The 22175-nt window shown below is 49.3% G+C and overlaps 1 protein-coding gene across 12 annotated transcripts in view; it reads left to right on the forward strand.

Moving 5' to 3' along the window:
* The window catches only part of SSBP3 (single stranded DNA binding protein 3), a 180818-nt gene that overhangs the window by 28030 nt on the left and 130613 nt on the right, over window positions 1–22175 (forward strand). For 4 of the 12 annotated variants that reach the window (XM_073007264.1, XM_073007265.1, XM_073007268.1 and 1 more), the window contains exon 1: window positions 19626–22060. The exons of 6 other annotated variants lie outside the window; for them this stretch is intronic. In XM_073007264.1, coding sequence (XP_072863365.1) covers window positions 21722–22060 — 339 coding nt within the window. In that variant the 5' untranslated portion in view covers window positions 19626–21721. Of the gene's footprint in view, window positions 1–19625; window positions 22061–22175 lie in introns of those variants that run through there. 2 more of the 12 variants (XM_073007267.1, XM_073007271.1) reach the window with 2 other exon arrangements.

The raw sequence follows: 22175 nt of genomic DNA on the forward strand, positions 1-22175 counted from the left end.
ACTTAAAATACCTAATTTATTTAACCACACATGTTTAAAATAATAAGATAACATATAAATTTAGAAATACTATGTTCCACCTTCAATTTACGTGCAATATTTTATTCTAGGTCTTCATATGCGTTTTTGTTATCAGTGTCTTAAATGCTGTCATCAAAGCCAGTTTTTGTTTTCTAACCCACCTTTCTAGGACGTATCACCAACACTCCAAGTTGTTTGACATATATTATTTTTCTGCTTTGTGTATGATGCTTCCTCTGGGAATTTTGTCCCAAGCCACAGGAATCCATTAGAACATTAAAACAGTGGCTTTGTAAAAATGTGTCTCATAGGTGTCTGTCGCTGGAAATGCTCCAGCAGATCTGAGATCTCTGCTGTGATGCTGGGTTGGGGGGGTGGTGGGCATTGCCCTTCCTGAGTGTTAAGAGCCTGGGTGCGGGTGTCCCACCTCCAGCCACCTGTGTGACCCTGCTCTTTCTTCAACCTCAGTATCCTCATCTAGAAGAAGCAGACAACAGTGCCTAGAGCTCACTTCTCAGGATTCAGTGTGCACCCAGTGGCCTGTATACAGTAAGCACTCAGCACACTGAGATTGGGCTGTTGGAGTACTCCTGCCCTTCAGGTTTACAGAGTAACCTTGAGGGCTTATCAGACAGGGTCTGGAGGCAGACCTTGTGGGGAAAGCGAGGAGCACTGTGGGTTTCAGTTTTGGGTTTTGGAGTGGCGAAACCATTCCAGGGGAAAGGGGGTGTGCTTTCAGTAATGGTGATGAGGCCTGTGGCTCCCCCCCCCCCCCCCCCCCCATTTATTGATTGCTCGCCTTTTAACCGTCGTGTCTCTTTGCCAGCCCTCTGGCATTTTCGGAGTGGAATGTTTTAAATGCCCTTGGTTGGGGACTCTGTGTCTTGGAGGTGGGAGAGGGCCTTACCTCTCTTTCGGTCTGTAGAAAAGCTTTGTCATTTAATGCTTTTTATTGCAAAGCTGACAAAAGCTTACCTGGACTTGTAACAGAGGGGCCAGGCTCTTTGCATGGGAGTTAGCATTGTTATGGTCATGACTTGTTGGTCACGGGGTGACAGATGGTAGTCACACCCCTAGGCCTCAGTTGGGACGGAAACTCCTGGGATGGGCAGTGGCAGGAGTGTCTGTCAAGGGTGTCCAGGTTGTCGGGACAGATTTGCATCGCCGTTTGTAAATAAGTGCTGCTTTGAATATCTACCTTTGATGCGCTGGTGGTGGAGGAGCTGGGATTCCCAATTTAGATGTTTGATGTAATTTGAAAGTGAAACCATCAAAAGTCTATCTCATGAAGAAGAAAAGGAGGGTGAAAGTCCCCCTCCTGGAAGTTGTCACCTGGCTGAGATTTTAATCCATTTGGTTTGAAGGAGTCCAGGCTGACCATATGTTGAAGGCCCTGTCCCAAAGAAGAGTTTTTCCTTCGCATTATTGTATTTCATTGAGAGAATTAGCCAAATGAAGTCAGAGCAGGCAGTGTGTCTTGTTACTTGGTGGAGCTGTAAGGGCTGCGTCTTCAGGTTGGGAGTGCCATTGCTTGACTCACCATTGCTGGGCCAAAGCAAGAAACGGGTAGTGGGTTTAGACGCTGGCACTGTTGGCAGTGGTAATATGCTTAAAAGTGGAATTGTGTGGACGAAAGAACTTGAGGAAAGGGGTAGGGGTGGGAGCAGGTTTTTTTCTGAATGGGCAAGGCCTCAGGGCCACTATACCTCTTAGAGGTGTGTGACACACATACACACACAGAGACACGCACGCATGTGAGTGAAAGGGGTGGAGGGGAGACCAGAGACTAAGGGAGGGGGAGGGGGTCCAGGAGTGGATGGCTGGGCTTGAGGGAGGGGTTATCTGTTTGCATAACTGATTGTTGCTCCTGGGGACTGTGGAGGGGGGGAAGCCAGCACAAAGGCTCTTTCCTCCCCCTCCCTCCCTGCCCCCTCTCCCTCTCCCTCTCCTACTTATCGCTCTCCCTCCTCTTCCCTGCTCTCCTCCTCCTCCTCCCTTTCCTCCCTGAGCCTGGTCAGCACCACCTTGTGGCCCCCGTGGGCAGCGGATGGCACTGGGCTGGCCTTGCCTTTGCTTCCCTGCAGGCAGGGTTTGCCACCGCCAGGGCCCTACCTGCCGCCTGTAGCGTCAAGATAAAGTCCAGAGGAAGGCTCTGGCTGTGGGTCACCCTTTAAAGGCTGTTACTTTACACAGATGGCTTCCATGTGAGCTCGGAGGTACTCGTCCCTCACCATCCTTTCTGGATGGCTTCTGGGGGGGGGACTGGCTGGGGGCACCTCTCATGAATGGCTATTCTGGATCCTGTCTCCTGGGCCCACAACTTGACACTCTTGAAGAAGCACTGGAGTCACAGTCAGCTGCTGGTGTGAAAGTGGCTGGCAGCAGGATTGTACTGTAGCAGCTTCAAGCAGGCCTCAGAATGGGGATGAGGTCGAGGTGCTTGTGGACTGGCCTGTGGGGAAGAGCTCAGAGCGGGATCCCCTGGCAGACCCCAGTCTGGCTGGTCCACCACACATCTTTGCTAAATAAATAAATTGAATGAATGCATGCAGTGTGACCCCCCAAGTAGGAATAAATAAATTCCCCTAGGTGGTTTGTCATCCACATGTGGGCTTTTCTGTCTGATCCTTAGTTTCCCTAGCAGTCCCACGGTGGTGACTTTTCAGCACTGTCAGGCTGTCTGACGATTGCTATTGTGCTGCGTGCCGAGCCCTCCAGGCTCTGACCACAGGGTCCTGCCCAACACCTGGGGACACAGAGACAGAAGCAGGCCCTGTGGACAGCTAGTGGAGAAGATGGGTGGCATGTGCAGGGCCAGGGGTGAGTCCTGGCCCAGCCTCCTCTGCTGCCTTTTTTGGTTTGCCGCAGGATAAGGTTACAGGTTGGGAACCTAGACTCCCACAGTGATGGGTGGGGTGTTGTGCATCTTCCCAGGGGATGCTCTTGTCCCCTCCCTGTCCCTGGCCCCGGCCTTCTACCCACCTGAGTGGTGCTTGTCCTTCGGCTATATGATGTTTTCATGAAATGAGGACTAAAGAATGTTTTTAAGCGAGTTCGCGCTCTGCAAGTTGGTTAGTCCCCTGATAGCTCACGTTGGATTAGGTGGGGGTTTGCTTTTTACACTCCGTCTGGGTTCTTGGGGGCCAGGGCTGGGTGTGGTTAGCATGGATTTGCTTTGCATTCTGTCCCCTGCCAGGTGGGGTGGGGGATGAAGGGAGAAAGGTATGGGGAAAGCTTGTTCTACGCGCAACAGGCTTTACCGATTGCCTTGCATCTTCACCTCGGCTTCTGTGAAATGGGGATAATGTAAGCATCCATTATAGGGCAGTTGAGGGTGGTTTGTGAACAAATTTCATCCTGGAGAATGTGAAGTGTTTGGTATCAGTTGTCCTGGAAAGGCTTGGACAGGTCAAAAACTTCTAGATGGGAAGGAGCAGGGCCTCAAGAAACTGTGATGCCCTTTTGGGGCTTGCTGAAGAGATTAATGACAAAGGTTGTGTGGGATGACCTGGGGTGTTTGCTCAGAGTCGTATTCCCAGAGCCTGTGCTCCTTGTGAGTAGCAGCAGGAACCAGGGCTTCAGGCCTCCTGGCTACCCAGTCTCTGGGTCCCTGACACGCTGTGGGCTGCTGGCCACTTGCTCCACACACATTCCTGCGCACCTGCGTCTTACCTGCCCAGACTGCCTTCCAAGGTTCTGTATAAGCCCTGACTTCTCCTAAGAAGGCTGCCCTGGGTTGCTTTACCGTTCTCAAAGACAGGCTTCCAGCCAGTGCCCATTGGGCTTTTTGAGCCCTTTAGTCACCGCTTCCCATGATGTCCCTGTGCAGGACTCTGGAGAAGTCTCTGTAATAGCCTGCCTTTCCTGTCCAGCAGGAGAGAGTCTAGTGGGGATAATGGGATGAACATCACACTGACCGCAGCTCCAGTGGTCCAGATGTACACACCATGGGAAACAACTCACGTCTCCCCCGGTCAGCCCTTTGACTCAGCTCAGACACTGTCCCTGAGCAGCCCCTGCGTGTGAGTAGGGAGTTGGGGCAGTTCTGCTGAGTTGGGGTGCCGAGAGGCATTCCTGTTTTTTGTTTTTTTTTTCTTCTTGAGACAGGGTCTTACTTTGTCACCCAGGCTGGAGTGCAGTGGTGCAATCTCGGCTCCCTGTGGCTTCCATCTCCTGGCTCGAGCGATCCTCCCCCATCAGCCTCCCAAGTAGCTGGGATTACAGGCATGCACTGCCACACCTGGCTAATTCTTGTATTTTTTATAGAGATGGGGTTTCACCATGTTGTCTAATCTGGTCTTGAACTCCTGGTCTCAAGCAATCCGCCCGCCTCAGCTTCCCAAAGTGCGGGGGTTACGGATGTGAGCCACTGAGCCCAGCCTGTTGCTGCTTTTTTCAAAACAACTGTTTGCCGACCCTTCTAAATCCATCCAGGGCAGCCCCAGAGGCCCAGATTGGCTGGATTCCCGTAACCCTTCTCAGCTCTGTAACTAGAATCATGAAGGGTGGCACTCGCTTTTTATAGAAGAGGAAACCGAGTCCCAGACAGGGAAGAGGCCGCTTGATTGACAGAAAGGGGCCCCAGAGGCTGTTGAAAATTTCCCTTCAGCCCTCAGTGGTGGGCTGGTAGGTCTCACCTTGCTCCCAAGGCTGTTGCCATTAGCAACCAACTTCCCCTGTTGGTTCTGGGGGCCCTGGAGGGGAAGAGGGAAGAAGGTGAAGCAATGCTGTCAGGTGGCAGATGAGTGTCTGTGCCAGCAGGTTATGCGGGTGACACCAGGAAGAGGGCCCAGGCACAGAGAGTCACGCATGCACAGCCCGTTGGTTTGCTCTTCATCATTCCCAGCCATGGGGAAATTATATAGAGACATTGCATTCTTTACGAAAACATCTCCCCCTGCCTCCCAACAAAAGAACAGAAAAGGAAGAAGAACGTAGAGAAAGAGGAGGACTAGGCATAGGGTCTGCTGGAGTCAGGGAGGCTTTGCCCTTGTCCTGGCCCTGCCGTTCTCCAGCTGTGTGGCCTTGGGTTAATTGCCTGGCCCCTGGGGCCTCAGTTTATCCGTTCATAAAAGAGGGGACAGGAGTACAGGTATACACTAGCAGTACGGGTGTGCAGTGCTCAGCCGCGTGCCTGATGCTCCTGAACCCTCAGGAAAGGATTGTGGGTGGAAGAGCGTCGGAAACCTGCAGTGGGTGGATTTCCAGTCACATGGTCACCATTTATTGAGTGTAGCCTAGATCCTGCCACAGGTATGGCACCAAGGGGATCCAGACTTGAGCCAGGATTGTGTTGATTGTTGTCTGTAAGGGCAGACAGGCTAATTGACAAGGCAGGTAGTGGTCATGCTCAGGAGGAGCACAGGCAGAGTTTGAAGGGAGCCCAGAGAGGGGAGGCACTGGCTGCTTTAGGGGCTGGGAAGGCTTCCTGGAGAGGGTGTTGCTGCTGGGCCTCAAAGAAGGAGTGAGAAAGAAAGTGGAGGGGAAGGGGCATCCCAGGCAGGTGCAGATCTTTGTCTTGGAGGATTATGGGCGATGAACACTGATAGTGCCTGACGTTTATTGAGCTCTCAGTCTGTGCCTGCCCTTGTTCTCAGTGCTTTGCAATATGAAGTAGTTTAATCCTCCAAACCAACCCTGCAAGGCAGGTATTATCCCATTTTGCAGAGGAGAACCGAGCCACAGAGAAGGGAAGTGATCTGTCAGGGCTTACACAGCATGTGGGACTCAGTCTGGAAACCCTGAGAGTCAGGCTCTGGAGACCAGGCACATGCCTATCCTGCCTTGCCTGACAGGAACCCAGGTCTGGTTGTTGGTGATACTCATTAACTAGTGGTTTGGGAGAGTTGGTGAGTCCCTTCCACCTCAGATTCCTTATCTGTAAAGTGAGTATAACCCATGTCCGTGAAAGGATGAAGTTCTTGGATGGAGTTGGCATAAGAGATGTGCTCAGAGAATGCCTCATGTTGTGGGAGGCTCTTTCCTTGGCTCCTTTACCAGGTGTGGTTGCAGGGTAGAAAGGTGTTCGATCTTAAGGCAGCCACTCTCCCACCCCTGCCCGACCATCTTCGTTTTTGAGGCCAGGAGCCTGTCAGCTTTGGCAGGATTAGATGAAATATGGGCATAGTGCCCAGTGCAGCACCGGCACATGCACAGCCCCTGTACGCAGTTGTCATTTTTATTATTGTGTCTTCTTTCTCGATATTGGTGATTGTTACCGATGGTCCTCTCATCAGTCCTATGGATGATTTTAGCCTCACTTTAGAAGAGGTGTAGCTTGGGAGTGGAGAGTGCATCCAGAGGCACCATCATTGCAGACACATTGAAACACCAAATTGGGTGTATCTCTCTCCCATTCCTGCGCCCATGTCACAGCACAGGAAGGCCCCAGCAGGCTCTCCCTGTGTTGGCAAACAAGGCTTCAAGTCGCCCAAGCCTTCCCCAGAGCCAGCCTTCTGAAGCAAGCCACCATGTAAGGTGTGATATGTTCACACACATGTGGCATCCACACACGCTTTCTCCCACTTGGGCGCTTGAGCGCATGGTAGTGTCTCTACTCAGTCCACAATGGAGTGTTCCTCGGTGCTGGAGTTAATGCGCTGTAAACCTAATCTTGACTCTGAGCAACTCAGTCTTGTAAGAACATGCAGCTCCTATCTGAGAATACGGTGTTTGCCCACAGGGCGACCTGATATGGCTATGAAAATAATGCAGTGGAACAAGTGTCTGTGGCTTTGGGGTGCTTAGAGACCCTTCTTGTGGCCCTTCAGCATACTCGCCTTGGGTGGTCTTCTGGCAGCAGTCTTGTTGCTCCTCTCCCTTCCAGCCACCACTGGAAAGGGGATTGGCCCTGTCTTTTCAATCACTGAGTCCTGGGGCATTACAGCATTTGGGTCTCTGGACCATGTGTGCTTATGGCACAGTGCTAAGAAGACACTGGGATCCCTTGATCCTATATGACGGGGGAACCGTTCCCAAGTCTAAAATTGAGCTGAGCCATGCTAAGGGCTGCCATCACTCACAACCACCACACTCATGCTCATTCTTTGTTGATTTGGAAGCCTCTTCAGGATCGTGTAGTGCCTGAGGGCCACTCTTGCGGAGAAGAACTGTAATCCCTTAAATATAATAATCCCCTGCACCGGACACTTTGTAGAACAATCTCCTGTATGTGAGCTCATTGGCACCCTCTAACAGTCCTGGGGCAGTGACAGACAAGCCTTATTACCCCATTTTGTTGATAAAAAGGCAGGTGGCTTTAGTGACTTTCTAAAGTCACGTGTCTAGTATATGATGAAGCTAAGAGTAAAAATCCAATCTGAAGGTTAGTGATGGTGCACGGGACAGATGGTAAATGCTTGGCACATACTCCGGCATTCCTCCCTTGTTCATGTTAGACATTGCAAGTTGATCACAGTAACTCTTTTTCTGCCAACCCGCGTTGAATTATTTTCAGAACACAGCCTTCTAGTCAGCCATTATCAATCGAATAGCATCGCCATGCAGGATGAGTTCATTGTCATCGGAGTCACAGATCAGGCTGGAAGTTGGCCAGTGATGTTGTTTGGGTTTCCTGGTTGTTTGGATTTCCAGATAAGTGAAAGTTGGATGCAGACAGTAAATGAATTCCATTTGGAAGCCCTGTACCTGCTTGACACCCAGCTACCAGCTTCCAGGAAGGCCCTGGAGGATCTTAGGGAGGTGCATGGTGATTGACTAAAGAAGGGTTGCTTGCATTGGAGTGCCAGGTGGTGACCCTGAAGCGGATAGAGGGTGGGACAAGCTAATTGCGGAGACATGATGGCACCCTCCCAGTTGAAGGAAGCTTAGAGGAGGAAAGCTTCTCTTCCAGGCATCTTGAGTTCTACTCCACATTTTGATTTCTCTTGGGATGTTCGTTCCAAGGATGGTTTTTAATATCACACAAACCCTCATGGGATATGGGGATCCCGAGAGAGGCGACAGGGTAAAAAAAAAAATGGAGCAGTGTTGTGCCCAGGATACCGTTGAGGGTTCTAATCTTGGGAATCTCATCTCAACCAAAGGGACAGGGTCACGTTCTCTGACTGGTTGGTGAGTCTGAGTGTCTGATTCTGTTCTGAGCATCTTCGTACACCAGATTTGAGGTGGAGGTTGAGTTTGAAGTTCTCATTCAAGTTGAACCTTGAATTTTGCATCTGCCCTTGTACAGCCAGACCACAAGAACAGACGACTGCAGGACTTCTTCACCTCCAGTCTTTCCTCCACGTGGAGACACAGAAACCGTCTGCCACGGTCACCTAACTAGTGGTTCTCTTTTTTTTGATCACATAACTCTTCAAACATTAGCTGATTTCTTGCTGTCAGCCTCCACGTGGATATTCTTGACCTTGGTTTTCAAGATGCCTTTTTATCCATCCACCTAGCTGCGCAGTCCCTCTCATCTCTCCCAGCCATGGTCACCCTAGCTCCCTGCCTTCCTGCACAGGCAGGCCTCTCAGTTTGCCACCCCCCGCCGCGCCCCCCCAATCCCGTGGAGCCTCTGCGGGAATAAGTTCAGCTCAAACCCTCGCCTTTCCCAGGGAGCCTGGCTTGGGCCCCCCCCCACTCGAGAGGACTTTTTCCCATGTGAAATGCAGATTTAAAGAAAGTCAACGGTTGCAGTTAGGAAGGACCACACAGGACATAGGTTTCAGTGGTTTCTGACTGACTTTTTTTCATTTTAGCAGAAAGAGTTTTTCTTTAAATGAAGTCTTACATGGAAGTGCAAATAATAAAACAAAAACGGAGCCATCTACTTATTTTAGGGGATGCTGCGAATTCTGCCCACTGGGTTTCCCACCTTTACACCTCCTCTCATGCCTCCAAGGGTTTTACCTTTGAAGAGAGCACAGATCTAGGTACCTCTGATTTAGTCAGCTCCCAGTTGGAGAAGTTGTGCGTAGAATAGAGAGATGACTTGGCTGAAGATACCCCTAGTAAGTGAGAGTCATGGGGGCCCCCAGGCCTCCCTGCCACATCCAGGGTGCTTTTTAGTCTATCAGCCTTCCCAGCTTTTCAGTGAGATGTTCAGGCACATTTCAGTGAAGGGTCTATAGCCAGCTCTTTGTGGGGAGTGGGAAGAGTGAAGCAGCTTCTTTAATATAGGGCTTCTCCGAGTTTGTAGGGTAGTAACGTGCATTGCAGATCTCAGAAGTGGATGGGATAGATTTTAAAAAAAGGCAGTGATTCTCACACTGGTTTATTGCAAGACCTTATCTGGTTAAAGAATCCTAAAATGGTTTCAGAAATGCTTCAGGCAGGGAGGTAACAAGTTGTGAGTTCGTTTCTGATTTTTTTTTTTCTAAATGTGGGGAATTGTAGGTTCAGTTGGCAATCCATGAACAAGTCCCTTCTCCCTGGCTGCAGCATAGTGTCTCTGTCCTGGAAAGCCTGTTTTTCTTCATTAAGCATCTATTTTGCTGTTAGGTGAAGGGCTCCCTTGGGTCCCTCCATGTCATTAAGGTTTTCTTTTCTTTTCTTTTCTTTTTTTTTTTTTTTGAGATGGAGTCCTGCTCTGTTGCCCAGGCTAGAGTGCAGTGGCATGATCTCAGCTCACTGAAGCCTCTGCCTCGTGGGTTCAGTGATTCTCCTGCCTCAGCCTCCTGAGTAGCTATGATTACAGGTGTGCACCACCACAGCTAACTTTTGTATTTTTAGTAGAGACAGGGTTTCACCATGTTGGCCAGGCTGGTCTCGAACTCCTGACCTCAAGTGTTCCACCCACCTTGGCCTCCCAAAGTGTTGGGATTATAGACATGAGCCACTGTGCCCGGCCTAGGTTTTCTTTCTTTTTTAATGATCATGTGTTATGCTTCTTGGGTGTGGCATAATTCACCAGTTCCTTACTATTGCTTGTTTCTGGTTTTCCAGTTAAGAATTTTTTTTTTTTTTTTTTTTTTTGAGACGGAGTCTCTCGCTGTCGCCCAGGCTGGAGTGCAGTGGCTGGATCTCAGCTCACTGCAAGCTCCGCCTCCCGGGTTTGCGCCATTCTCCTGCCTCAGCCTCCCGAGTAGCTGGGACTACAGGCGCCCGCCACCTCGCCCGGCTAGTTTTTTGTATTTTTTAGTAGAGACGGGGTTTCACTGTGTTAGCCAGGATGGTCTCGATCTCCTGACCTCATGATCCGCCCGTCTCGGCCTCCCAAAGTGCTGGGATTACAGGCTTGAGCCACCGCGCCCGGCAAAGAATTCTTTTGCATTAAGATTCTTTTCAGCTTTCTCATAATGTGAACAGTACTGTGATGAACATCCTCAGGGCTAAATGTTTGTGCACATAAACGTGATGGTATTCTTAAATGTAAAGTTGTTGGTGCACAGAGCACACTTTAGAAACAAAAGTCCATCAGAATTGCCAGCACATTGCTTAAGAGTGATTTGAGTTTTACTTCCTAGAAGTGTTGATCCTAGCAAAGGTGGGGACCTGCCACAGAGGCAGCCTTTGGCTCAGGTAACCAGTCTCTGGGACATCAGAGAAGGACCTCATGTAGTTTACTGTGCTACCTTATCTGGCTAGTCTGGCACCAGAGTGCTGGGACTCTGCCCCTCATCCCTTCTCCACTCACTCTTCCGATGCTCTGCTTGAGCTGTGGGCCCTGTGGGGACTTAATACATATTAATTGACTTAGATTCAGATGTTTTTCCCTGTGTAAGAGCTTAGTAGTGGAGACCCATTTGTCTGAATGCTTTTTACGTTCCTGAAACCTTGCGTGAGAGGCACAGATTGGACTACAGAGACAATGGGGCATCAGGGACCTTGTTCGCAAGAAGGTTTCTGTCTCTGCTTTTATTGCCTGGATCATGCCTGACTCCAAAACGATGGCTGGTATTCTCAGGAGGCGAGTATCAGGGCGAGGGTTTATGGGCAAGAGCGATTGGTGGCATTCTCTCCTGCACCTATCTTTTGCCCAAGTAGATCATTTTGGAGAAGAACTGGCTTATGGATGTAGACTAGGATTAACCCTTAAAAACCAGCTCAGACTGTAGCAGCAAAGGGAAGAGGCAGCCCTACTTCTGGCCTCTGATATGCATAGCACTGTATCAGGTCTTTGCATGCTACTTCAGGTGATCCCCATGAGAATCCGCAGGGTAAATAATAGCACAGTTCCCTTTCCAGTACAAGGGATTCGGAGGCTCTGAGAGGCTTAGTGCCATGAACAGTGTCACTCAGTTGTAAACGGGAGAGGGAACTACTGAGACTGGAAGCCAGGTTTGTCTGAATCCAAAGCCAGTTCTTACCAAGCTTTCAGTCCAGGAAAATTGAACACTTCTCAAGTTTTATTAGAATTCAATCAGAATGATTGCAAGGTCTTTTGTAGGACGTAAGTTTAATATGATTATAGTAAGCTATTTATTTTCAATTATACAAGTAATACCTAAGTACTTCTTTTGTTAAAAATTGCTAAAATATAGAAGTGTACAAAATAAGAAATGAAGCGAAGCTCCCTGCCCCTCACTGTCTTCCTCTGCATCCTGGTACCAGGTATAACCAGTTGGAGGATGTCCTTCCAGACCCTTTTCTGTGCGTTCACATGAATTGATACCTGTCTTGATTCAACCCCAAAAGCCATTTCAGTTCTGAATGAAGGCCCCTAGTTTAATTTCAGCAAACCAGAATTAAATAGCAGCATACTAGTCTGTAATTTTGGGTAAGTTGCTTATCCAGGAGAGATCAAGCATCACATTCCTCATCTGTACACTTGGGGTGATAGTCCTAGAGTATCTTAGGGCTATTGAGAGATAACTATGTAATGGCCCAGTATATGGTGCAAATATATTGTACCAGGTACTAAGGGAAGGGACCGGGGCCTCCGCCTCCATCCTGCAGGAATGGGTATAGTTAGTACTCTGCCTTCAGAGTCGTGTGGGCAACAGTGATATAAATAGGCATGAGTAAAGATAAGCTATAAATGCCATCAGAGGGGTGTTAGCAGCAGTTGGAGCTCCAGGCTCCAGTGGGGAGCGGCTAACCCACAGAGGGCATTATGGAAGACTTTCTGGAAAAAGTACCCTTCGAGGAGGGGTGGGGACCTTCATGATACTAATTCAGCCCTGACTTTGTGCCACGCAATGTTCTAAGTGGACTAATTTAGCCCGTATCAGTAACTCTGTGAGGTCAGAACTGCGATTCGTTTCCCAGATGAGGAAACTGAGGCAGAGAGAGGTTAAGTAACCTGCCCAAGGTTATACAGCTAGTAAATGGCTGAGACAGGATTTGAGCATAGGCAAACTAGTTCTACAGTAAGGGCTCTTAACAGGTTGTGCAGCCCACCAGATTTCAAGGAAAGACTGGGCCAGAGAAGCACAGGAACCAGTGTGAGCAAAGTGCAGGGTGTGCAGAAGCTGTCGGCAGATCCAGGGAGAAGGCAGGCTTTCCAGGTGAGGGGCTGTGGCCGTTCATGATGGAGCTGGGTAGGGTGATTGTGGCAGACAAGGGAGTACCTAGGATCACCGATATCTGATGGTTGGGCCCCGCCCACCCAGTTCTGTGACTTGAGTGGGAGGGCATTTGCCCTCCCACACGTCGTGCCAGCTCCTAACCTGCTGAGGCCACTCAGTAGCTCATAGGTGGCTCCGTGCTTTTCTGCGCCCCAGTTGTTGCCTTTCACTTAGGCTCTCAAATAGTAGAGTATTAGTATCGATGTTTTGGTTACTGCAGTTTTGAAATTAATTTAAGAAAGTCTTAACACTGACACTTCTTAACCATTAGCCTCCCAACACACACATACACGCACACACCTTTCTTCAGGGAACCTAGTTATTGACACGATAGAGCACGTCCTCACCCTGTTGTACCTGTGGCTGCCAAGGGCCTTTCGACATTGTGTGTGATGCCCTCGCACTTTGATTGCTTCACTGCATGGCACAATGGAGCCTCTGTCAATATGCCAGCTAATTAATTTTAACTTTGGGATGTTGCTTCATCTCCATGCACCATTCACGTTGTCTGGTGTTTTCCTGGTGCGGGTGCAAAGAAAGCTCTTCGGCGCCTTTGTCTTCTTGCTGACCCTCCTCCTCAGCCCCTTTTCCCTCCCTCCTGCCCCTCTGTGCAGGCCTGGGGCCTCTCAGCCTGCATTTCCCTCTCAGTCTGCATTTGCCTCTCAGCCTGCATTTCCCTCTCAGCCTGATTTTCCACAGCTGTTTTGGGGGAAGTGCTGGCCATTCCTTTTGGGAGAGGTCTTAATTATTGGAATGTTAAAATGTAGCACAAACCCCGCTAATTTGGACTCCTCATGGGCAGAGTTGTGTGAGAAGCAGAAAAGGTGACATTGCAGGCAATGGGGAGAGAAAGGCTGTTTGGGTTCGGTACTGCCAAGTTCACCATCATTGCTGAGAGGAGGAGTGGCCATTGTCTGGGCAGGGAGAGGCGGGATTGATCATTAGCACACGTGCTTTTGGGTGTGTGGAAGGGGTATTTGGAAAGGGCTGAAGATAGGTTGCCCTTGGGATATTAGTTTGCTTAGACCATCCCATGTGCTCTTCTTCCCCTCCCCATTTTTCACATTTCTCATGTTAAGCTTGAGCCAAGCATTAATGTTTATTTGTGGGACTTGATATTCTATTTATATTTTCCCCTACTGCTGGTGTTTTGTTTTGAGAAGCCTCACCCCTTCCTCTTTGTTAAACAGAGTGCTAGGTTGGGAGGCAGGTGGGACCTCAGTCCTTCTAGCAGATTGACTCTAGCAGGTCATCTCCCCTTCTCTGGGTCTCAGTAAACATTTGTAAAGTAGAAGTGCTGAACTAGCTGTCCTTATTCTTTGGAACCTGTCTATTACAGCAGCCTTTGTGATGGAATGTACTTAACACTGGAGTAGGGTTCGGCCAGCTTTTTCTATAAAGGACCAGAGAGTAAATATTTTAGGCTTTGTGGGTTGTGCGGTCTCTCTTGCAAGTACTCAGCTCTGCCATTGTAGCATAGAAATCAGCCATAGACAGAACAGAAATGAATGGGTGTGGTTGTGTCCCAATAAAACTTTATTTACAAACACAGGTGGTGGGCCAGATGTGGCCCTTGGGCCTTACTAGTTTGCCAACCTACGCTCTAGAGTGTTCTCTTTGGCTGCCATAATGTTTTCTCATACACCAGGCTAGTCTGTAAGGAAGAAGTTCTTATTTGAATAAGGGACCAACACCTGAACCCTCCTGAGGCCTGGCCTTGCCATGAATCTGGTCTGCCCCCTTTGTTTCCCCTCTGGTTGCTGGGGAGGCGGCCTGTCCAGGCCTCTCTAGGGACCCAGGTGTGCCTAGCTCAATGCACATCACCCTGTTCCTGAAGAGTTGTAAGATTTGGTAAATCCTATTTTAAGTCCAATTAAGGAAAGTCTCTACCACAAAATAATATACCTTTCCCTATACATTTCCTCTGCAGTATACCTTTATAGTGGAAGGAAAAAAATCAAACATTGGTTGCTTTTTAAAATTTGGGGTTTTTTTTGTTTTTGTTTTTGGGGACCTTTTATTTTTACATTAAAAAAATGGTGGTGCAGAGGGTGATTTCAGGGATAATAGTGTTGTTCTCCCTCCCATATAACTTATTTTTCAGTCTGTTTCCTTTTTTTTTTTTGAGACGGAGTCTCGCTCTGTCGCCCAGGCTGGAGTGCAGTGGTGCGATCTCGGCTCACTGCAAGCTCCGCCTCCCAGGTTCACGCCATTCTCCTGCCTCAGCATCCCGAGTAGCTGGGACTACAGGCACCCACCACCACGCCTGGCTAATTTTTTTGTATTTTTTAGTGGAGATGGGGTTTCACCGTGTTAGCCAGAATGGTCTCGATCTCCTGACTTCGTGATCCGCCTGCCTTGGCCTCCCGAAGTGCTGGGATTACAGTCGTGAGCCACTGTGCCGGCCTTAGTCTGTTTCTTTGAGGGCCAGAGAAGATTGTGGTTGGTGTGAGAGTAAGGGGCATAGAGTGTAAATGAAGGGCAAATTTGGCTACTTGTCTAATTTGTAATTGTCTCTTTTGGCATCAGATTGCTGATTTGGTAGCAGTTAGCTGTCATAATTTTGAATTGTGCTAAATACTTTTGAATTGTGCTAAGTACTTTTTCTCCAGGTGAAGAAATACTCATGATTCACACCATTGCTGAGAACTGTGTGGGTCTTTCCTTTTGAGATGGCTGGTAGAGAGAGGGCACCCTTGTCCCTATTTCCCAGATTGGTGAAACAAGGCACTGTGCGGTTAGGAGGTTTGCAGTTCTGGATTGAAAAGTTCATGTGGCTGTGACAAGCAGTATCTATCATATTCCCTTGGAAACTGAGATGCGACTCAGCAAACAGTATCCAGCTGTTCAGGGGCTGTGCTAGAGTGGGCTTCCTAATGCCTGGTGCCTTTCATCCCAGGAATGACCTCTAGACAGCATTGTATCCGCACTGGTGGAGGCTGGCAGGACTGCACCCTCTTTCCAAGACTCCCCGTGTAAATATGGAATCTTAGTAAGATAACAGAGTCTTACTGAGTATCCCCCCTGCCTCGCCCCCCATGAGACAGTTGATCTCCCAGGCCTCCATCCAGTCAGATTGCTACTCCTGGGCGGCACACAGCTCTTCTGAATGCCTGTCCTTGCTGTTATCTGGGAAAGAAAACGAGGGGTAAAACAACAACAACAGCAGCCCACCACTGAAAGCAGAACTAATCCCCAGGGCAGTCTAGCATGTGGCTCAGATGCTCAGACAAATGTTTAGACAGCTTAAGAAGGTAAACTAGAACTTACATGAATAAAACCATCTGCCTGGTCTATGAAAAAGGTTAGATATGGGGCCTGCTATTTTCTGATCTTTCAAGGCCAGGAGCTTATAGGGTGGGGGATATACCACTGAGTGTTCCTTCCTGGTCTAATACCTTGCGCCTATGTAGGGGCTGCCCGGAGGAGCCCAGGTCGGGTAGATGCTTCCGCCTTCTGGGTCCTCACTCACCAAGTAGACTGTCTGTGGCCATAAAGAGGATTTGACCTGGGTACCTCCAATCCCATTTGTTCACTAAGCCAGTCTTTCCACAAAGCAACCCCTGGGGGCCCTCCACTCTTTGCCAGGCCCTTTGTTTGGGAAGAGAGGATGGTTTGTGGAGAGAGACCCTGGGGACTGCTCTGTCTCAAAGGATGTTGGCTGATGCCACATATTGGACATGTGGAGATTTGCTCTTAATTGAGCAGCTTGCTTGCTGCCAGGATGGTCCACTGCTGGCAGGGTCACTGAGCTTGCTCTTGGGAGCTCTGGGTCTAGCGTGAGGAGATGAATGAGTAGTGAGAAAAGGGAGAGATCTTTCTTGCTGAGATATTTGTGTAGGTGTGTTTATTCGTGGTCTCCTACGCTTGTCCTTACCATGGTGGTAAAGATGGGCATGAAGATAATTAAGATGGCAGGCTGGGAATGAAAAGATATAAATTCTGAATTTTGCCTTAAGCCACCCAAGAAATCTTTGCCAGGTCTTCAACACCTCTCCTTCCTGAGCTTTTAAAATTATGCCTCCAGTCTCTTTCTGGGAGAGCTTTCTGTGGTTGCACCCTCTTTCAGTGAGGAAGGGAGAACTGAACCCATGGTGAAAGGAGGATGACAATGCCTCACAGTCAGGGACAGTTAAAAATTAGGGCTTTTGCCATTAAATGAGAATCCACATTGACCAGTAGTATCATCGTGGTGGTACCAGGGGAGGCTGAGTGGATCTGGCATGTCTAGAAAGGCCACTTGTCTTGATTTTGGTTGTCACATCTGTCTGCTACTTGTAGATGCTCTGTTGATAGACACCACTGATGGTGGCTTTGCTTGTTCAGTTCACTGCCGGGCTTTGGGGAGCGCAAGGGGATATCCACACTCTGCGAGAACAGGTTCGGCACCTCGTCTCTGAGGCCCCGTGCTCAGGACCAGAGTTATCCAAGAGGCTCTTTGTGAATTCCGTTCAGCCTGGGAGGGCCTTGCTCTATTGGGGGCAGTGTTTCTCTGCTTATCCCACACTCAGCGGGAGTGCGTGTGGGGTTCATCTGCAGCTTCTGAAGGCCTCTTTTCTTTTTAGGGTTGTTCGGTTTTCCAAATGTTTTCCCATTTCTGCTTTAAACCTCTATCTGTTCAATTTCCTGAGAAGGGAGCAAAAAACTCTAGATGAATTAGGTTTTATGAAAATTTACCTCTTTATAGTTAGAACAGGCCAGGTTACAGGATGTGAATTTTCATAAAATGTTATTGTGTGAACTGGTCTTGATTATCCTTTGTCCTGAATTAGCATCTCCCTTCTAGGGTAGAAGTATGGTAAGGTTTAGAGCTGGAAATGAAGTAGGTCCCTCTGTGAGTGATTGTGGAGGCTCACTCTCTGTGCAAACTGCTTTTACTGCATTATCTTAGTTAGTTCTTTTTTTTGAGACAGGGTCTTATTTTGCTTCCCAGGTTGGAATGCAGTGGTACAGTCATAGCTCACTGCAGCCTTAATCTCCTGGGCTCAAGCAGTCCTCCCACCTCAGCCTCCCATGTAGCTGGGACTACAGGCATGCACCCCCTGCCACATCTGGCAGATTTTTTTTTTTTAAAGTAGAGACACAGTCTTACTATATTATCCAGGCTGGTCTCAAACTCCTGGCCTCAAGTGGTCCTCCTGCCTCAGCCTTCCAAAATGTTGGGATTACAGGAGTGAGCCACTGTGCCTGGCCACATGTATTATTTTATAATCCAGGCTATGACCTGGGGCATGGTCCCCCATTTTGCAAACGAGGAAATTGAGGCTCGAGGAGGTTCAGTGACTTCCCCAAGTTAATGTGTCCTAAGCAGAGCTGTTACCTAAACATTTTGGGCTTTAAATTTGGGTTCTTTTTTTTATGGCACCACAGTGCCTCCTAGCTTCTTCTTTGGTGGAAACACTTGGGGGGACCCATGCAGGCTTTCTCTGATCAAAGCCATTCCCAGGCCAGTTTACCTGGGTCACAGGCTTTCAGATACATTACAACTGGCTGGGGACCCCTGAGCCCCTTCCAGCACTGTTATTCTGTAGTTAAGAAAAGATGTTCTAGAGAGTGAAGCGATTGCCAAGATTGGACAGTGAATTTGTCTGCTAATTCTTTTTAGGTGTTGAGTTCCTATTGTGTGCCAGTATTAGAACACATGATAGAACAATGAACAAACACAAACATTCTGACATTCGGGGAGCTCAAATGGACGTTTCCATATTTCCGTGTTCTAACTTTCCTCTTCCCCCCTAAGCTTCTAGACAGCTCTTTTATCCCTCTGTGGACTCAGGGAATGCAGAGTAATTTTGGTATAATTTTTTTTGGGTTGAAGTCAAGGAGATAGGTGAATCAGCAGAAGAAAAGAAGTTACGTAATTGATTCCAAAACCGAGAGAAAAGACACTTGGTTGGCTTATTTGTTTTTAATATGTATTCTTTTTATAAGTATTTCTTTGAGCACAGGGTATATACCAGGTACTGTTCTAGGTCCTAAAAATTTTGCAAGTGAACAAGACTCTGAAGGTGTTGGCAGTTGATCCACACACCTGGTAGTGGTGGGAGGTCATGGTTTGACTCCTTAGTGATCATCAACCTGTGATCTGAACATTTCTTCAAGGTAGGTGAGTGTTAACTGGTCACAGCGGTCCCCATTTATCCTCAGCCTGTCAGGCCATTGTTGTTGCTGTGGGGTACCAAGATGGCAGCACACCCTCCTGAAATGATGAATGCCGATCTGCTCCATTTCTGCCCTCCAAAACGTATTTTCTGATTCTTTGCTCCATGGAAGTGCCCTAAACATTTGAGTTTTTACATAACAGCTTTTCTTACTTATCCAGCCTTTCTGTTACCACCTGCAGCTTTTGCCACAAAAACACAGTGACCTCTACAGCCGGGAAGAAGAGTGGGTGGAGTCTGGCCAAGGATGCCAGGGAAACCTTATGTTTATAAAAAGCTCTCTGTAGGTCAGTGAGGGCATGCAAAACCTTTCCATGTCCTCTGTAGGAATCATAGGTGCTTTTTTAAAGGAAAGACTGTTTTAAAGCATGAAGGGCTTTGAGTTATTTTCCCATTAGTATTTTATCAGTCAATAACCTCTAAAATCCCTTGTGACTATGAGAGTCTTCCTGGCCCTGGTTCCTTCTGCAGCCTCTGCTTTACCTTCAGTGACAGGGAACTCACTACCAGACAGGGTAGCCCATTTCTGTTTCAGACAGAACAGCTCTAATCTGTGTCCTAGGTATTACCATCACCAACTGGAAAGACTTCTTCCTATGATAACTTTTTTTTTTTTTTTTTGAGGGGAGGGTAATTATAGCAACTCATATATGTCTCTGTTCTTCCCATAAAACTCTCCCCACCTCCACCAGTGGGTTTACGTTTAAAATAGCCTCTGTTCTGTTTTGGAAGGCATCTCCCTGGCTTCTGGCTTGCCAATGTTCTTCTGATAATGTGACTTCCACAACTGACCTCCAACCCCCACTTTTTGGCCTGGCCCCTTTGAAGCGCCTGGAGTTGGCAGAGGGAGAAGTGTGGCGGGTAGAAGACGCTCTTGAGTCAGGAGCTGGCGGTGATCCGCTTTGCTCTGTGGTAGGTATTAACTACGTTCCCAGGCCTGTTTCCTGCTCCCAAATGCCAACATCCCTGCCTCTTAAGTGAGGTTTAGCTTAATCCCCAACCTTACCTAAATGTTATTTCTTTGATTATTCAGAGCTGTGGGCAGAATTTCCCTGTGTCGTCGAGAGCATAGGTGGGGACACACTGCTGGGATGCCCTCCCCACTTGGAATCCTCTGTCTTGCATCCATTGTTCCCACAGCCCCATGCAGCTAGGATGGTACTGGTCTCCCAGTGTTGTTCGTTAGGATGTCTTCAGAGGTCAGACTGGGCATCCTCCTCACTTTACCAGCAGGGGATACTGAGGCCCAGGGGACGGAAATTATCCCATCTCCCTTTCTCCAGTCAAGCAGCTGGAAGCCCTGGAGCAAGGTGTGAGCTGCAGCCCTGGATAAATGGTCTATAGTTCAGCAGTTGTGGAGTTGCTCTCTAAGCTTCTGGTTGGTCAGCCCATCAACCGGCACTGGGATTTGCACAGAAGCCCTGAGACTCTGCCCTTGCCCTCCTGGCCTCCTGAGCTGGGTGGGCTGGCTCAGCCTCAGGGAAACACCTGAAAAGCCGCCAAGAGTCCACCGTATCTAAATACTGAGGGTCTGTTGCACACAAGGCAGAAATGGAGCCCTGTCAGAGTGTGGCATTGAGTTGCCAGTTAAGGGGTACTCCTTGAGGTCAGGCAGGTGTGTTAGTCTTCATTTTGTACGTGCAGCGCCTGGCACATAGTAAGTGCCCAATGAAGATAAGCTTGGTGGCAGCCTGCCCATCTGGTGGGTTAAAATGGAAAAAGCTCGTTCCTTTTTAGCTCGAAAATGTTCTCAGAGCTCCTGTCCTGTCCCAGATGCTGCAGAGGGCTATTGAGGTGCTGTCTCAGCCCTGCCCACGAGTGGATTACAGAAGGGAAGGAGACCCTTCTGTAAGATCACTGCACCCTCATGCCTGGACGGTATGGTGTAGGTGTGGAAGTGCTGGTTGCCCATCTGCCTTCACTTTGGAGAGTCCACCCTGGAGGGGTCCTCTGGAACCTGATGACTGCTCTGCATGTGAAAAGACTGGGAGGCAGGTGAACATGCTAGCAAAAATCATCCCTGCTCCCTGGGTGCCAGGCCTGTTGTGGTGTGCCTTATTACTTGGCAAAGAAGACGTAAGAACTTTATTTAATATTTTGTCAGAGACAAGGTCTTGCTATGTTAACCAGGCTGACCTGGAACTCCTGGGCTCAAGTGATCCTCTGGCTTCAGCCTCCTGAGCAGCTGGGACTACAGGTGTGCACCACTGTGCCCAGCTTAGGACATTAGGGCTTTAATTCACTGGGCTGGATTTCACCCCATGGGTCCCCTCTGGATGGGGGAGAAGTGGAGGTGGCGGGACTGGCTGGGGAGCAGGAGGATGTGGTGGCAAGGATGTGCAGGGTTACATTCTCTCTTTTCTCCACAAATAGTGCTAGCACCCTTATGGTACACCGTACCCCCAGCCCCCAAACAACTTACTGAAGCACTGCCCACCCCCACATTGACCTTCCTTCCACCTACCGTCTGCCTGACTTTGTAAGTGAGCCCCTAGCTTTTTGTCAGGAGTGGGGGTGTGGATCTGTGTGTAGCACAGTGGCCTCATTTGTCGGGTGCCCACCCTGGGCCACTGTGTTAGGCACTCACGATTGCTGCAAAGCCTTTAATTAGAGTCCTAGGTTACCTGGCTGCCTTTCTCACTGCCTTCCGCACTGCCTTCTTTTCTCCCTTCCCCTGCTACCCCCTTTAGCCTTCTGTCTCCTCTCACTGGGGACTCAGTCCTCTCTTCCTGTTTTCCCTCCCTCCCTTCCTGGGGGCCTTTTCCTGATTCTCTGGGGAAACCAGACAGGCCTCTGCTACACCAGTGACCCCCGTTCCCTCCACCCAGAAGATGTGGAGTGAGGTGAGGGGGCTTCACTAAACCCCAGTGGTGAGACTGTGCCAGTCCTTTCTCTGCGTCTGTGTGATTTTATGAAGTCTGTCCTGTCAAAACCAAGAGGCTGAGGAAAGTCCCTGCATTTATTCTTTGAAGACCTCTCTGAACGCTGGTTGCTGAGCACAAAGCAGGTGGGGCGGGTGGAGGAAGACTTTCTGAAATGGAGAGAAGGCGAGTGGACGCCCGATGACTTGCAGATGTGGGTAGAATGCTGGAGGGAGATGCGGCTCCCGGGGCACCCGTGCTTGGCCCCCTTTGCACCTCCCTTTGCAACTCCCAAGCTCTGTGTTTGGGGTGGGAGCGGCTGCAAGGCGGTGGGGGGCTTGTTTGGCAGCCGGCGCCCATCAGACAACTGGAAAGTGCCAGTGCCTGCGTGGCCATCTGTCCCCGCCGCCTAGCTCCCGGCCGCCTTCTGCTTCCCACAGAAGGGCCCGCGCTGTTCTGCAGCACAAGGGCACGGGGCCTGGCCGGGAGGGGCAGGCGCAGTTCCGTTTTGCTGTTGTTTATTCCCATCTCCTTTGCAGCTCCTGCGCTTGGGAGTTGCCAGGTGCGTGAAAAGTTTGCTGCGCCGTGGCCGATCAGGTTGTTTGGTGGGGCGCTGGCGGGAAGGAAAGGTGGATGTGTGTGGCGTTTCCTTTGCGCCACGTCTGTTTGTTCAACTG

Source organism: Chlorocebus sabaeus, chromosome 20 (assembly GCF_047675955.1).
Source record: "Chlorocebus sabaeus isolate Y175 chromosome 20, mChlSab1.0.hap1, whole genome shotgun sequence".
Classification (NCBI taxonomy): Eukaryota; Metazoa; Chordata; class Mammalia; order Primates; family Cercopithecidae; genus Chlorocebus; species Chlorocebus sabaeus.